This window comes from Drepanopeziza brunnea (genome assembly GCF_022702325.1).
Source record: "Drepanopeziza brunnea f. sp. 'multigermtubi' strain 214-2 chromosome Unknown ctg10, whole genome shotgun sequence".
Taxonomy (NCBI): Eukaryota; Fungi; Ascomycota; class Leotiomycetes; order Helotiales; family Drepanopezizaceae; genus Drepanopeziza; species Drepanopeziza brunnea.
In genome coordinates this window covers 2075880-2092554 of record NW_027094073.1, presented here as the reverse complement: position 1 = coordinate 2092554, position 16675 = coordinate 2075880, and the positions used below count along the sequence as shown (strand labels likewise).

The 16675-nt window shown below is 50.6% G+C and overlaps 5 protein-coding genes across 5 annotated transcripts; 1 reads left to right on the top strand and 4 right to left on the bottom strand.

Annotated features, from left to right (window-relative positions):
* Positions 1-31: 31 nt before the first annotated feature.
* On the bottom strand, positions 32-974 carry L3040_006248 (uncharacterized protein; the record flags this gene model as incomplete). Its single annotated transcript, XM_007295682.2, has 2 exons — positions 32-804; positions 857-974. 2 exons carry the CDS (start codon positions 972-974, stop codon positions 32-34), a joined length of 891 nt encoding a protein of 296 aa, XP_007295744.2.
* Positions 975-1399: 425 nt separating this feature from the next.
* Positions 1400-4052, bottom strand: L3040_006247 (uncharacterized protein; the record flags this gene model as incomplete). Its single annotated transcript, XM_066157057.1, has 8 exons — positions 1400-1971; positions 2050-2624; positions 2755-2799; positions 2859-3133; positions 3209-3599; positions 3707-3747; positions 3798-3916; positions 3992-4052. 8 exons carry the CDS (start codon positions 4050-4052, stop codon positions 1400-1402), a joined length of 2079 nt encoding a protein of 692 aa, XP_066011348.1.
* A 771-nt stretch (positions 4053-4823) lies between these two features.
* Positions 4824-6969, bottom strand: L3040_006246 (uncharacterized protein; the record flags this gene model as incomplete). The annotated part of the gene is made up of 4 exons (XM_007295684.2): positions 4824-5242; positions 5293-5757; positions 5806-6775; positions 6832-6969. 4 exons carry the CDS (start codon positions 6967-6969, stop codon positions 4824-4826), a joined length of 1992 nt encoding a protein of 663 aa, XP_007295746.2.
* Positions 6970-8220: 1251 nt separating this feature from the next.
* On the top strand, positions 8221-10699 carry L3040_006245 (uncharacterized protein; the record flags this gene model as incomplete). Its single annotated transcript, XM_066157048.1, has 8 exons — positions 8221-8332; positions 8406-8460; positions 8548-8647; positions 8750-8867; positions 8929-9812; positions 9865-9956; positions 10012-10286; positions 10335-10699. The coding sequence occupies 8 exons, from the start codon at positions 8221-8223 to the stop codon at positions 10697-10699; spliced, it is 2001 nt and encodes a 666-aa protein (XP_066011347.1).
* Positions 10700-13527: 2828 nt separating this feature from the next.
* Positions 13528-14545, bottom strand: L3040_006244 (uncharacterized protein; the record flags this gene model as incomplete). The annotated part of the gene is made up of 2 exons (XM_007295686.2): positions 13528-14361; positions 14417-14545. 2 exons carry the CDS (start codon positions 14543-14545, stop codon positions 13528-13530), a joined length of 963 nt encoding a protein of 320 aa, XP_007295748.2.
* Positions 14546-16675: the final 2130 nt, after the last annotated feature.

The window sequence follows — 16675 nt, the reverse complement described above, 5'->3', positions numbered from 1 at the left end:
ACAATCCGAGCCTGGTTCGCTCGCTCCTCTTCTAACTCTCATACTCCAATCTGCCGTCCCCAATGACCCCCCAGATCTCCTCGACTATGTCCCTCTGCCCGCTCGGCGCCCCTCTGATAGCGAGATATTTCCTCCCCTCGACCTCCACTTCCCAATCTCCCGGATTTCCACCAACCATGATACCCCCGGCCTCCACAAGTATACACCATCCAGCCGCCACATCCCAGGCCCAGCACCCCCCCTCCCAAAATACGTCCTGCTGTCCGCTAGCCACAGCTACCAGATTCAATGCTGCAGAGCCGATACAGCGGATGGAGTGAACCATGGCGCCACCCTCCTCCTTTGACGCCGTCAGCTTCGCAAATACCTTGCACTTCAGCGCAAAATTGTTGCCCGTCCGGTCACTGCCCCATTCTGCTCCAACCAAGCACGTACTTAGATCCTTCAACGGCTCAGGATCCTGCTTCAGCGGGAGCTTCTGCTTAGCCCCTCCATTCCGGGCCAAGAACGCGCCTTGTCCTTTGATTGCTGTATATAGCTCGTCGAGATACGCATTGTAGACGACGCCAATTGTAGGGGTTTTATTGACGGTGAAGCCGAGCGATATGCAGAATGCGGGGAAGGCGTGGACAAAGTTCGTTGTGCCGTCAATAGGATCGACGATGAAGGTGGGCTCCGCGGTGAGCTTTTGACCCGGGTAGTATGTTTCCTCGCCGATAAATTGGAAGGAAGGGTAGGACGTGAGAAGGCGGGTCGACACCATCTTTTCGACGGCTTGATCCGTCTCAGTGACCAGGTCGGCGGCTTTGAGAGGTTAGCAGAGGTTTCTATTTCACCGCTTGGTCTAGGGTCATACAATTCTTCTTCGTGCCCGATGAGAGGTACGAGGGTGTCGCGCCCAGCATCATCCTTCCTGCTTCGTGGGCGACGCTGACCAGCAGGTCGTGGATTTCTTGGAGATTAAGATCTGCCATCTTGATAATATATAACGTGAGGGGGTTGTCGGAAGATAGAGGAATGACGCTGTAAAGGTTATGGATGTCGCTGAGGGACGAGGAGAGAGAAATGTAGATGGTGGGGTTGGCGGGGTTGACTGCTCGCCCTATCGTTGCTACCCTATCAGCACGTGCATGGATCTTTCGCTTAGTCGGTTCAGGGGTCTATCGGCCTGTTTACTTTCTGCTGGAAGGACCTTAATGAATGTGTTTTGAAGTTTCCGAGCAAAGCGAGCACGCACACGCGTATGGATTACTTCTCCCCCCTTCCATATCTCTCCCCTCAACCTACAAGCAAACAACTCAAGAGTAGAGACATTTCTTCATAAAGGTACCTAGAGGGCCGCGATAGGGACACACATTTGCACACAGGCACGGAAGCTTCCTCCCCACCCACCTATCAATCACGCAGGCCCATCGCCAGCAGCAGCCGGGCCATACCCAGCGGGTCTCCCAGCCGTAACCTCGGGATGCAACTCATAAACGCCACTGAAGACCGGCCTACCGCCCGCAGCCGGCACGCGAACCTCCGTACTCACTAATTCAACCATCAAGCCAGGGACCTCCTCCCGCGGGAACTCTGTCCCGTCCGCGAGACTCACGCGCCAGTGCAGCGCCCGCGTCAAGTAGGGAATCACGTTTGCCTTGTCCATCGAAGGACAGTTGCCCTTACGGACTTCGGCGAGGATCTGGGCTGTCAGGGCCACGGTACCGGTGACGATGCAGCCGCGTTCGGCGTCCGTCTTGCACTTGCCGCAGCCGGTCTCGCTGGCGTCGTCGGGCGCGGTGCTCTTTCCGAAGACGGCAATGGTGCCGACGAGCGCATCTTGCGTGTTCCAGGTCCGCGTCGCGGGGAGGAATTCCCCGAGGAAGACGTGGATGCGGTACGACTGTCCGAGTATGTGCTTGGGGGTCTGGACGTTGACGATGTATTGCGTGTAGGACGCTGTTTGTGGAGTGGAAAGTGTGGCATCGGCTGTGGAAAGATTAGTGGTGTCTCGCTCGAGTTTGGTGGCTGAGAGCGCGAGAAGGCAGAGAGGGAGGGACGGCTTACGCTTGCCGATTTCAGAATCGAGGTCGAGGCCACGTGCAGTCCCTGTGTCTGGCTTCGGATTGTGATGGGTGACATCCTTGACCTTTGCTAAAATCTTTTGCAACGGATGAACACCGCCATCCTTTTCGGGACTTTTGGCAGACGACACGTCTGCAGCCGGCTTGTTCGCAGCATTCGCCGTGCTAGACTCCTGGTTTGCCGCGGTGATATCTGCAGCAGGAGCAGGTGCCGCCATCAAGTTCACAGCGCCACCAGCACGAGAGTTGATGAACTGAGCTGTCAAGTCTCCGTAAAGCTGCTGCACTGTGTCAAGTACACTGTCCCGATACTCCGATGCAGTAGCAAAATTCCAGCGTTGAGTCTCGGGATACACGTAGTTGAAGGTCTCGGTTTTGCGGGCTCCAAGAGACGTCCAGTATTTGGTGCCCGAAGCGTCGGCAAAGGGTGCGAGTGGTGTAGTTGCAGTTTCGATACTATTGGCTTTGATTACGAAGGTACCGTCGCCAGAGCGCTCATTCATGGTGTAGGAGTTGGGGTTTATGGCTTGCCAGATGGCAAAGAGGCGGTCGACGTTTCTATTGTGGCGAGTCAGCGATTTCCAGTCACGAGATCGCCACATGGATCCAGTCACGTCTTCCTACTAGCGGAAAAGAGCAGACATGACTGTACATGGAAATATCCGATGAGGGTGGAGAAACAACTGACGTATGATGCAACCAGAACACCGGGTCAAACGACGAATAGTCAAGCCTAGAAGAGAGAAGTCAGCCGGTGTATTCGTCAAGAACGACTGCATCCAACAGATTTACATAGACATATGTCCTCCGTTACCCCCGACGGCAACATGAACGGAGTTATGCACATCCTCCAAGCTGGCGCTCGTGTTCAATCCATCATCCCTCAGCTCATGATTACTAAACGCATCGAACGCAGTGTAATTCGGGTCGTTCAAGATCAAGTTAACATTCTGCTGCAGCCCAGCGAACTGAGAAGCCATAGCCTGGAAGACTTCCTGTTCGTCCGAGGTGGCTGAGACGGAGCGAGCAGAGGTCGGGTAGCGGAGAGTGGAGGGCCATCTATGGTACTGAGTTCAGATTAGCCGAGGTCAGAGGGGTGGGGGACGGGGGACGGGGGACGGGGGACGGGGGACGGGTCGTACAGGCGTGCCCTGCAGAGGAACGAAATCGCCAGCAACGGGGTTGAGGGGGTGGAACTTGTACGAGTACAATGGATTCGCAATCTGCACCTGCTGCCCGTTGCTCGTAGGCGTAATGACAGTGGCAGTAGGCGAGGCGCCGACTGCGTTGGGGAAGTAATCCCCGTCTGCAGGCGCTGCAGGCCAGTCCCAGTATGGCATCCTGAATGTCGCTGCAGCGGCCTGATACTGGGCTTTCGTGGCCGCCGGGAACTTTGCAGCAATATCCTGGATGATCCCGTACAGGACTTGCTCGAACAGAGCGAGATAGGGGCGGTGCCATGGGCCGAAGAGGATGGATGTGTGAGTGCAGTAGCCCTGCCAGCCTCCGATATTGGAGCCTTTCACCCCGCCCCTGAGGATGGGCAATTTTGCGTGAGCATGTCTTCTTTCATATGTTTCGAGAGTATATCGAGAGATGTCTATGGGTAAAGGGGGGGGGGGGCAGAATTTGGTACTTACCAGGGTCTGTAAGGACGCCCATGGATACCCGCAATACCATACTACATCTCACATCAGTAAGATCGATTCCCCTGCGTTTGAACATACGCACGTAAGACAAGTCTTTCGTCTCATCCAAATTCTTGAAAGCCTCCAAGCCCAACAGATACAGGTTCCACTGCTTCGCATTCTTCTGGAGCTGGCGGATCTCAAGCCGGACAGGTACGGAGCCTACCATTAGTCAATTACATTCAATTACATCGTACTGCCAGGCTGGTCGTGGAGGAGGATGTGACTGCGACTTACCGTCGGCTGGAGAAGGCGATGGCTTTGGGGAGCCGATGACGGGGAAGTTGATGGCGGCCATGTTTGATGATGGCTTCGCTCGAGTGGAGAAGGGATGTTTGGTGTGGTGTGATTTGGTTTGGAATGGAATGGAATAAGGCTGGGTGAGCAGTATCTGTGTGGTGAGTAATGAGAAGGAGAGTTGGACAACAAGCGCAGAAGGATCTATCTGGCTGGGAGGCTCAGGATTCAGGATTCAGGTGGAGGTGGAGATGAGACGAGATGAGGAAAAGAAAGGAAAAGGATGAGATCCGGGGGAGATGGCCAGATATTAGTACTGACTGGACCCCTCACCCATCACCCTACCGTACTTGCCTACCCCGGTGCCACCCCAAAGAGGAAGGGCCTCTCGGTAGAACCTGGAACGATAACATAGCATGGTCCTATCGAACTGTGCGGGGTTGGATTGTAGCGGCCGTCCAAATGGCTGATAACTGGAAGACACATGCAAAGCGCTGCTTCCATGAACCACGACTCGGGTGTACGTGGAACCAACCGTAGATCATACGACGAAAATCTTCCTTGCATGGTGAGAGGTGAGAGGTGAGAAGACGAAAGAGCAGGATAGCAATCAATACACAACGAGGTGTATCATGTGCAAAACGTAAGACGAGGCGAATGAAAGTCACGACTCACAACACACAACACTTTATCCAAAGGTTGTGCAACCCCACCCACCGCACGAAATGTCAGCGCCGGGTCAGCCCTAACGCAACGCCGTGTTTCAATCTGATCGTTGTTCAACGTCGAATGAGCAATCAACGCTCCTGCCGAGCGGATGAGGGGAACGACATCAACTCGTCCCACGGATGTCTTCCCTCGTATCGCCAACCTCTCTCAAACACCCCTTCAGGTATTTCCCAATCCTTTCCGTGTCCTGCAGGCTGGCGACGGTGCCAATGTATCCATCAGGTCGGAGCACCGCAATGGCGCCCTTCGCAGGACTTACGCCATATACTGCGTATGCATCTTCTAGCTTGGTGCCATTGTAGAAGCTCATTTCAGCACGCTCTTTCACCATGGCTGGAACGTCTTTCCACATAAAAGAATCGGGTTCAAGCGGGTGCAGGACAACCAACTCTATAATTCCAGACGGAAATCTGCCCAGAAGCCGAGATATGTGCGCGAGGGAAAGGGCTGATGTACCGGAAGGATCAAGAAGATCCGTTGAAGTGAACTGGAGGATGCGGAATCGGCCAGTGGAAGGGAAGTCTACTTCACGTTAGAATGAAAGCAGTACTGCATTTCGATGAAGATTTTACCGTCTTGGAGATCCCTTCTGTAGCCATCCGCATGTCTCTTCGCTTTAACATTGAGCAATCGTCGGCCAGGTCTGAGAACTCCGCTTAAGTAGTCACTTCCCCCAACTATACCTTCGGAGGTCGCCTTGTCCACAATCAAGGTGTCAGGATACTCGATGCCACAACCACTTGTGAACCCATTTCCTGTGCTGAATACTTCCAGAAATTGGTCATGGGTGAGATTCCCCTCGCCTTCGCCGCTGCCGATCTTTCCCGAGAACATAGACGAGAACTCTTTGTCGAATGCAATCAGCTCCCTCGCAACGGTAAGGCGTTCTATCTCAAAGCTGTCGAGGACCGCATCTGAGGAGCCCGTCCTCGGAGTAAGTCCGTTCAGGGAATGTATTAATTTCCAGGAGAGGTTATACGAGTCCATCATGGAAACATTCATACCCTGGCCAGCTTTTGGACTATGCGTGTGGCAAGCTGATGGCGGTCAGGAAGCAATACGCAACTCGGAAGGGGTGAGCTTACCGTCGCCTACAATGAAAACTCGGTTCACGCCTTTGGAATCCTGTTTGATGAAGTTCTCTGATACGCGCTGCCCAATCTGGTACGCTGCCCACCAATCTACCGCGTCTGCTCGTTTCGGTTTGATGTGATAGGGCTTGAAAACCTCTTGTGCTTGAGCGATTATGCTTTCCATAGTGATTTTCTCTCGCCGGGCTTTTGCTTCGGCCTTGCTGTCTCCCTTTACTCCCTGCTCACTCGCGATATCGCCATCGGGAATCACATCCTCTTGCACATGAACGTACAGCCGCGTCAGATACTCTCCCGTCGCAATTCTCTCTCTCGGAATGACCATGACGCTGCCATTGTCCGAGTGGATAGCACTTCTTCGCCTGATGTCCGGAAAGTCGGTATCTGCAACGAAGTCCACAACACCCCAGATGAAATCGGATGTCTCCCCCTCGAGTTTGAAGCCCATCGACCTTCGGACCAGCGAGTGGGCTCCGTCCGCTCCCACCAGGTGCTTCGTTCGCACCGTCCGCAGCCCCGAGGGGCCTTCCATTTCCACGACGACTGGAAACTCGGCGTCTCCAGCTTCATCGATTTCAACCTTGGTCAACCGTGTGGATCTTTGCACCCCACGATCAGAGTACCTGCGCAGGTCATCCTCAAGTATGCGCTCGATCCGCCCCTGGTGGATCGTGACCTCGTGCGGGAATCGCGCCGGCACAGCGACATCCGGTACGATGGACGTTCGATCGATTCCGCCTTGCTGATCCGGATTCCAGAATGCCACCTCCCACATCTGACAGCCCTCCGTGAGGATTTCGTCTGCCAGCCCCAGGCTCTTCAGCACTTCGAGGGTGCGCGGTTGTAGGCCATCTGCCTGGCCGGATTTCAAGGCGGTGGGTTTCGCGTCGATACAGAGGAGGGAGGTGTCGTTGAGGCCGTATCGTGCGAGGAGGACTTGCAGGAAGAGACCAGCTGGTCCTGCCTGTAGACGGGGGAGGTGAGATATTGGCCTCGGGGCTCAAGTTGTGGTTGACTTACGCCTGCGATCAATACCTCGTACTTCTCTTCATTCCCTGAAGGCTCGAACTTTGGAGTCAGGCGTGGAAGGGGAGATGCAAAGGAGGGAAGGATACGTAGATCCCGCGAAGATGCAGAGGATTCTGTGAATACCGGCATCGTGCAAGATTGACGAGGGACGAGGGACGAGGGACGAAGATATAGAGGAAGAGAGAATGCAGATGAGAGAGGGGAATCACAGAAATAAAACCTGACCTTACCTGTCCTGCTTACTTACCTAGGTATCTTATAGATGCACTCAAGTGCCGACTCCACTTGAGGCTGCCGTGAACTCTTACCCCACCGACAAGAAGTTGCGATTTGCTTAGGTACTTACGGAGTACGGAGTACCTAGGTACCCCACGCTAGGCAGAGCCCGCTGCCGGCTGTCAGCGCGAGATACTCTCTCACCAGGGCAATCCAAATACAGTCCAGGGTATATGGTCAATAAATACATCGACAGAAAGGTTCATCCTCGAGACTGATAAGATGCGGACGATGTATATTACCGTATTTGCTGGTGATTGGGTGGGGTCGAACAAGAAGGTTTGGCGTCTTGAGCCTTGTGGCCTGTTGATATAGGTAGCGGTAGTTGATATAGGTGGCAGGTAGGTAGATACCGGTATGATAGAAGTACCGATATGATATGAGATCCTCGTCTATCAATGCCAGTATTTCTTGTCATCTATCCTAACCAACATCAACCACCAAGCACCTAAGCGAATATAGCGAGTACAAGCGAGGCCGTCGATATGTAGGTGAGTACGGAGTAGAGCTACGGTATTTGCCAAATGTCTGTTATGCGATATGATAGCGGTAGCATGTGAAGGCGTATTGTTGATCCGATCCGAGCTATCGGTTAATGACTTTTTCTCCAGTTGCACTTACGAAGCTTCCTGATGATGCCTATTTATATCTACCTACCCACCTAACCGTCGTTACTCGGCACTTGACTTTCATTCCAATTTCGTTCCCTTTGGTACCGTAGTTCCTTTTCATTCGATTTGCAATGTTCGCGGCGTCATCAGCACCACCCAACTTGTCCATCTCGCTCTGGGCATGATCCGTCTGCGGTTTGACATCGGTACCACCAGCCAGCCAGCCAGCCAGCCAGCCAGCCAGCCAGCCACTGCCGGGGCTGCTGAGCTACCGGTAGTGGCAATCGGAGATCGGCGGGGAAATATCAAGGCTGCAGCGACATCTTCGCCCCAGAGCTTCGGGATAAAGTTAATACAGTAGGACAGTCAGCCCCGACTACTGGTTAAAGTATCTCAACCCGAGGTCTTGCACTCCGAGGGCTAAGAATTAAATATATCCATACACACTTACATATATAGACACGTATACCTTCTGGTACCGTCCAACGTCGCAATGCCATCCTCGGCTTCGAGCAATGCGGATGGCCAGACCAAGGGTGTCCAATGCTCCATGTGCGGAAAAAGGTTTTCCAGGACCGATCACCTGAAAAGACATCAATTGAGACGTGAGACATATCCTGATACGAGTCCATCCATCACCATCCTCATCCCATCCGATTGCTAAGCAATAGCCATCAGATTCGGGCATCAAGCCGTACTCCTGCATATTCTGCAGCGACGCCTTTACGCGAAGGTCAGAGAGAGTCGAGACCGTCAGGGGGCTTATCCTTTCCCTTCAGGAATAGTTCCGGCTGACATTCATATATTTACATGTAAACAGCGATAACCTTAGAGAGCACTACCCAGGTTGTCCTCAGCGCCAGAACCGACAGATTCCGGAGGCAGCACGAGGTGGCAGAAGATCACACGCTTGTGATTCGGCAAGCTATAGATTCTTAGCCTATAATTCCTACCTTTTGATTCCTACTCGATACTCGTTACACTCTGTACTAGCTGTCGGCGAAAGCTAACCCTTAACGCAGTGCACGTCTATGAAGCTTGGCTGTGATGGTGGCAATCCGTGCAAAACATGTCGGCATAAGCGGATCGAGTGCAGATTCTCGAGATTAATGTCAAAAGGAGGAGCTGGTCTTAACGAGAGTATGTTTTGTTGATTCAAGATCTGGTTATTCATGAGTATTGTTAATTGAGCCTCGTATAGTTTCCAAAGGTACTGAAAACGGCCAGTGCGATCGAGGCTCTATCAACTTCCTCCTCAACACCGGCACGGCAAGTTTCATCGATTGCTTCAGGCTTCCGTCTTCTCATGAACGGCGCAACATATGGAATTTTCGTACCGCCAAGGAAGCCACGACATCGATCGACTCTGTCAACTTCTTTGGAAACAACAGCAGTGAAGGGAATGTTTCTTCGACGCCTTTCGATGATGAGTCCATTGACAGGTCCCTACTCGATGAAGCCAATCTTCTCACCTTCCTCGGCGGTTCGTTTGGCGTCGTTCCAATGTTCGGATCTGAGGCCCCTATTACCGGCTTTTCTTTAATAGGAGACTTCGAGGCTCCAACCCCACAATCGGCCATGCTTGTACAGGAAATCCTAGAAAGTTCCATGACTCTGCAGATGACGCCACCGGAGCAAGAGCACGTCTTGCAGAACCTGAGGTTTCTTTTCACTCCTTCGAGGATCGAAAAGTTCGTTGGTCTGTACTTTGAGTTCTGGCATCCACATTGTTCTATCATTTACAAACCGGCGTTCAGCATTCACACAACTACCTTGCCTTTGCTTGCGGCCATGTCTGTTATGGGCGCAATGTACACACCCATAGATACGGAAATTACCACAGCAAGGCTGGTCCTCGACCTAGTGGAACTGTACATCTTCTCGCTCAATGATCTGTCCGATGTGTACGAGATCAGGCACATGTTGAGAGTTGCGTCGGTCTTGGCACCCGAGAACACCCAGTTGAGCGTGCTCGCATTCGACAATCTCCAGGCTGCGTACATACTGGTTTGCGTGCAGTTTTGGGCTGGTAATATGGTTTCGAGGAAGCGTGCCGTAGATACCAGATTCAACTCGCTTGTCAAGGTAATCACTCATCTGTTGCCACTTGCATGTCGCTATTACTGACAGCTTTCAGGTTGCACGGAGGCTCGGCCTGATGAAAGCCCGGCACGAAGTGGACGATGGCCAGGATGAGCAAATGTGGATTTTGAGAGAGACCAGGATTCGGTCAGCTCCCAGCAATTCATCCTCATCTCGAGCTTCACGCTGATACCATCTACAGCATGATCAACACAATGACGCTATTTGACTGCGCCTTTTGCTTCTTCGTCAACTTCCCTTGCCGAATTTCCGTGTCAGAGATGGAATTTGACCTACCATGCGAAGAGAGCTTCTTTGCATCTCATCACCCGTTCTCAGAACCCGGCTTCACGTTCAGTAGGAATATCACCACCGTCGATGCGTTCCAGAGCCTCTTCAAGCCATCTCAAATAAGCCAAGGCCCCAGTAGAAATCCGTACAATCTGAATCCCGCCGACATGTTCATCCTCATTCACAGTAAGTGTCCTGTTGGCGCTTCTTGGATTCTTCCGCTCACTGCTGCAGTGCTCTACGTATCAGCGCACACCCAAATCATCCATTTCCCAACATCGATATCCCGCTCAGAGGGCGATCCAGATACCTCAACACCGGCCGGACCTCTAGCTCAAGCCTCAGAATCCGGCATCAGCGCCATCAAAACAGCATTATCAAACTGGCGATTACTCTGGATCGCAATTCGTGCCAGCATCCCCAACGATGCCTGGGCTGCTCTAGGATTCTTCAGGAACGGGTACAATTATTGGCTTGTCACCCAGCTCATCATATCACACAAGGGGAGCGCTGACATACTGATGAAGATGGAGGTTGGGTGTGAGGATACGCTGAAGCAGTTGAGGTTGCTTCTAAAAGATGGAAGTGCGGAAACGTAGGCGGTATATCCGTACCGAACTCGACCACGCGGCTCTTCATTCAAGGGCGGTATGGGCTCCGATGATACAGCGGAGGACTTCGCTCAGGAGGAAGATATGGCCGTCATTGGAGTTTGGGAAGACATTTTTTCTTCGACTTTCGAGGACAGCCACTACAGCAAGAGCTCGAGGCAATGATATCATCTCGATATTCGTGTCGTGATATCCTGGGATCACAAAAAGATATAATACCATTCTGAGGTGTTACTACGAAACTCATGCGCTTCTGTCAGTCACAATGGAGATCCGGCGAGCCTTCTTCTATCCCTTATCCGCGGTGGAACGACTGCAAGATACGATACTTGATCTACCTACATTTCCATTTCTAGATTAAACAATCGCTAGAGCAGGGCATCGGCAGGGTTTCCTCTCCCCAGCCAAATTTTTTTTAAAAAAAAAATCAGAATCAATTTAGGAAATTGAAGCGGTACTACTAAGTATTTTCAGACCAATTCAAATATCTATTTCAAAGGTTGCAAACGTAATCATTAGATGGCAGCAGCAGCAGCCAAAAAAAAATAAAAATATCAAGTACTCTCTTGCCGAAGTTGGATAACATTTCCTTCTTGCCGCCGCCACCGCCACCGCCACGGGCCCCCGTACGGAATGTCCAAGTTAAATTAAGCTCAGTGAAGGTCAGTTAAGGTCAGTTAAGTTCAGTCAAGTTAAATTAAGTTCACTTAAGTTCACTTAAGTTCAGTTAAGTTCACCTAAGTTCGGCTTCTCCAGCTGTGGGTTCTGATCCCTGGATTCTATGTATCTACTTTTCTAGGTAAGTATCTAGGTACCGGTATCTACCGCCCTTCCTGCTCCTCCTCCGCCTCCTCCTCCTTCCCGCCCTCCTCCGACCCGGTGAATCTCCAAAGTCCAAAGTCCAAACCCCAATCGGCTACTTACTTACTTACTTACGAACTTGGTAAGTGGTAAAAGGGTGGAAATTTTGCAAAATAAGAAAAGAAAAAAAAAAGTTCTGTTAGAATATCCTCCAACAGCAGCTTCTCGTTGACACGGTGGTGTTTTTGCTATGTATGTCGTGTGATGTGAGGGTTTGAGTGGGCGAGTGCGTTGAGGTCAGGTGAAGTGAGGTGAGGGAAGTTTGCTGCTGGTTTTCCTTTTAAAGGCGTTGCTTGCTTGCTTTTCTGGTTGGTTGGTTGGTTGGTTGGTTGGATGGATGGATGGATATCGGGATCTCGTCTGTGTTGTTTGTTTGTTTGTTTGTTTGTTTGTTTGTTTGTTTGTTTGTTTGTTTGTTTGTTTGGATTGCAGGAAAAGAATTTCTGTGGTTGAGGTTGATTGGTTGACGCTTATAGCGTATAGTACAAGTGAGTAAGTGAGTGGCTTGCTGGCTGGTGGTTGGAGAGAGATTGTTGGATTAGACATGCCGCCGAGGTGAGGTGAGGTGAGGTGAGGTGAGGTGAGGTGAGGTGAGGTGAGTGTGATTCACAGCTTGAGTTGCATTCATGAGATGACTGACTGGTAATATATAGAGAAGAGTGAGTGAGTGAGTGAGTGATCGAGCGGTAGAGTTGCATTCATGAGATGACTGACTGGTAATATATAGAGAAGAGTGAGTGAGTGAGTGAGTGATCGAGCGGTAGGCTGCATGGATGCTTGCTATTCAGAGGCTTACTTAGCTGCGTTGAACGTCCGATATGATACATATCTATAGTCATCTATCAGCTATCAAAGAGCTACGTATGAGATTATATAAATATGTGATTGAATTGACTCTTTGGTATAAGTACATAGGACCACAAGCTCGCAAGTAATATTCAATCTACTAGGTCAATAATTCACAAGGCTATAAATCTCAATCAGTGCGATAGTCACCCGCAACCCACTCAAAAGTGCATCTCTCTCCTATTGCATGGATAGAAAAGTGGGATTGCCTACGATTGCAGAACCTTCCTCAGTCAATCAAAAGCATGCAAACGCTCCCTCGCATCCGCCAACCTTTCGACGCCCAGTAGCTCCCAGTCTTCAGGTTTGAAAAGTTGAATATATACTGATTTTCTGGCCCGTCGTGATCTGATGGGCCTCGGCTTGGGTGATCGCTGGAACGAAGGGAATTAGACGGAATTGCCAGCTAGCCGAAGCGAAAAGTCAACAAAACAATCCGCCCAAAATGCACATACATCATCACGAAGCTTTGCACCAAAACACTATTTTTTGAAGCCCTGTATTTCAACGGGCTAGATAGCGGCAGGAAATAGAAGATGGTTGATACACTCGACGAAGGATATCTATCCATTATTCATCTGGTGGGAGTCGAGTGCTAGGCAGATTAGATAGATGTACCTTGGTTGGTATTCCGACGACCCTCTTCGATATTGAACCCGAACGGGAAAATTGCGTGTGGAGCTTCAATTATGCGTTTTAGTAGTGTGAAAGGAGGTCTGGGTTTGTGCTTTTTTGGCGTGAGATTGTGTGGTGGGCTTTAGCACTGGGCGTGGATGAACGTGGGGAATGAATTGAGATAACTGCTCGATTGGTAAGGAACCTGATCCACGCTACTCACCACCAATTTATGTTTTGTGCCACGGTGAAGCACCAAAACGCTCCACGAGGCTGCGTCTCAGTTCGACGTTTCTATGCTGCTGTAGTTCCAGTGGGATTTTTAGTTTGGTGTGATTAAGGACACGCGACCATAAAATGCAATGAATGGAATTGTTTATTTCGCTCTTATTTAGGTATGCTGAGAAGGCCCTTACCCTTGCCTCTTGCCCTTTCCATGACTCTCGGACTTTTGGTGGTACGCCTTTGCTCTCTCCTCAAGAGATCTCGGCCGTTTATGAGGTTGCTTCGGCAATTTTAAGAACGTCCTTCTCGAAATCCAATTTCTGCCACTTTCCAAGCTTCACTCCTGCGCTGTCGACACCCTGTGGAATGCGGATTGAACCGGCAATCATATAATGTGCCCCTATCGCGCTGAGCTCCATTTTGACATCTGCGACCACCTCTCCCTGGAAATAGTTCGAGGACTGACGCACAACTTCGCCTTCTTCCAGACTGTCAGAATCGAGACCTTCTTTCGCAGCTGGGGCCTGCACATCCCGAATCTCCAACTCCTTCAACCAAGGAGCTAGCAACGCATCTCCAGTCATCTTGACGTACGCCTCCCTCAAACACCAAACCGCGTAGAACCTCCGTAGCTCCTTGTCAACCGCAGTTCCTAAAGCAGAAGGTTGACCATCTACTGAGACCGTTTTCATGAATCTCACTTCCGAGTCCGCTAACACATCGGCATGCATATCGACCCAGTCCTCGAATCCATGTTTGCTGATATGGGTGGTATCTTGCTGTAGCCGCTCATTGGCACAAACGATATCCGTCCCAACCTGGGCACCCTGGAGACCGATAATGGCAATCAGACTGACGAGACCGGCCTGGTGGGACACATTGAAATCGAGGACCACGTGACTGCCACAATCCTCTGGTATGAAGCAGGGCTTCCCCTTTGAATCTCGAGAGACGATGCTTCGAGGCCACGGGATATCGAGCGTGGTGATAATGAGCCGCTTCAAGAGATGCGAGACCAGGCTCATCTTGGCGTCTTTGAGGTGATAGTATTTCAAGACAGAGGCTTGCTCTGATTCAGACAGGAGCGAAAGGGCTCTTGACGCCTGTGTAGTAATGATAAGTTATGACTTAGAAGCGTAGATGACGCCGGCGACCTACCACGGTCTTGAGCTGCTGGACTTCATCCCTCGGTTTCGCTTGTTGGACGGGCCACAGCGGTCTTGTGTCGACGAACCATTGAACGATCTTTGGATTGGACTCCGACAGAGCCTTCTGGGAGGATGTCATTATGAGGGGAAGACGGAGTCCGTCCGAACTTGATGCATATTATCGAGGGAGATGTAAGTTGGGAGAAGGCTGCGCTCGGATTGCTGACGATAATGCGCCGAAGTTTCAGAGCTGCCCGGCTTTCGGAATCACGTGCCCTTTGGCTCGCTTGTGGAGGTGGAGGATGGGCGAAGTACCTATCTCGAGGGGCTGCTTCGAATATTTCTTGAGATTCGTTCTGACGTTCATTTTCTAGTAACAGAAACCTGTGATCTCGAGGGCTCTCTCTACCTATTGGTGCCCCCTGTCAACCCAGCCGAACAGTCCACTTTAACAATATCGACTTTGCAGAGATTTTTTGAGTAATCTTAGTGTCCTGCACCGCTTCCGATCACATTCAGACAGGGATCAATGGTCGGGTGGTGTAGTTGGTTATCACATCTCGTTAACAGTTTACTGTGACACAATACCGAGAAGGTCCTGGGATCGAGCCCCAGCCTGATCAATTCTTGTCTTTTTTGTGGCTTAGGGTTTTTTAAATTTTCTTTTTTTAATCTCTTGATATTTAAATTTTTTGATTATTAAAAATTTATGGGGGTATTTTTTTTCCTTACAAATCTTGATGGTGAAGTTGAGGCGGCCTGCATCCCAGCAAGCTATTACAGAGCCTGAACTTGACAGGTACCAAAATCAAGTACATTATTACCACACCACCTGCAGCGATTTTTGGTTTATGTAGACTATGAAGCTAGCGGTAAAGTGATATACAGCCGTCCTGACTTGACTTGGAGAATCTCGAGGGAAGAGTATACCTGCATCGGAAAGATCGATCGAAAACAAACTCCTGTATCTGAGAAGCATTTGCAACCTAACGAGCAAGTGACAGGATAGTTTTCTTTAGAGCTTATTTATCCTACAGCTGGAGGTGTTAAATAAACAGATATGGTCATATGATTTCGTCTTTAATATATCGGCAGCCTCTACACTACGTGGAGCCTCGCCAGCCCTCAATCTTCCAAGCACTTCGAGATTTTTGCTGGTCTGAACCAGCCTGTCCCAAGCCTCGTAAGCTTTAAGGATGTATCTCGAGAGGGCTTTTGCGACGCGGATTATGACGAGATCTTTACGCCAAGGTTGATGGGCAGCTTCTCCATTCGCGCTTCTCGATTGGCAACACCTCGTGCTTGCGAAATCTCAGCTATAGTTCCAAGCTCGTTCGCGAGCATTAGAAGCAGTTTCGCTCTATCTTTAGTCCAGACAACTATGCTGCACATAATCAGTTAAACTCGTATGGACCACCGCTTGATCATTTGAGTTCTATCGCCGACTCCCTGAAATCTTTCTTAGCTACTCCATGATCTGCTTCAGCACATCGTCTCGGAGCGTCTCTAGGTTGCCCGTGACGTCTAGATGATGCTGTTCCTGTCAGGACGGCACAGGTGTTCGATCCACTTCTGGAAGAGGGCGCGGGAGTCTTGCTTCTCTCCGGATTTACCAGACAGAGCATAGGAAAGGAGAGGTCATCCCGGTGGTCTGCCGTTTCTCAGCACGTCACGTGATATGACGACCTTCCACCACCCAACCAGACCATCATCTCATCTTTCAGGCCAGAGTTGAGTCGAGCTCTTCCGTAACTCGAGCTCTCTACGGTTCACACAGAATGATCCATCCGTATCATCTGGATAAACCACCATAAATGAATTGCTGATCCGGATCTCAATGCACTCACTACCTTTTCTCTTCAAGTGCGGTGGATCGGTATGCCCTTCTAAGCGAGGCCCCGCTTACTCTTTCCCCGCGTATCTGCACACAAAGCTTGGCCTGCTTGAAATTTTTTTACAAACGAATATAGTAATTTTTTACCCAGATTGAGCATAACATAAAAGCGTCTGTGGTTTAGTGGTAAAATCCATCGTTGCCATGTGTCTCTCACCGGACAATCAGTATTCGATGGGCCCCGGGTCCGATTCCCGGCGGACGCAATAACGATAGTCAGGCTCAATGCCTGGCGCATGAGTTTTGCATGTTGCCGTGACTTTTTCAACTCCATGTGGATGACTACTTGGTAGCTCGGTCTTTTGGTTCAGGTGACGGGTAAGTTCCTTTTTTATCTGCGAAATTCTCTCACGGTGGCTTTTGTATATGCGGAGC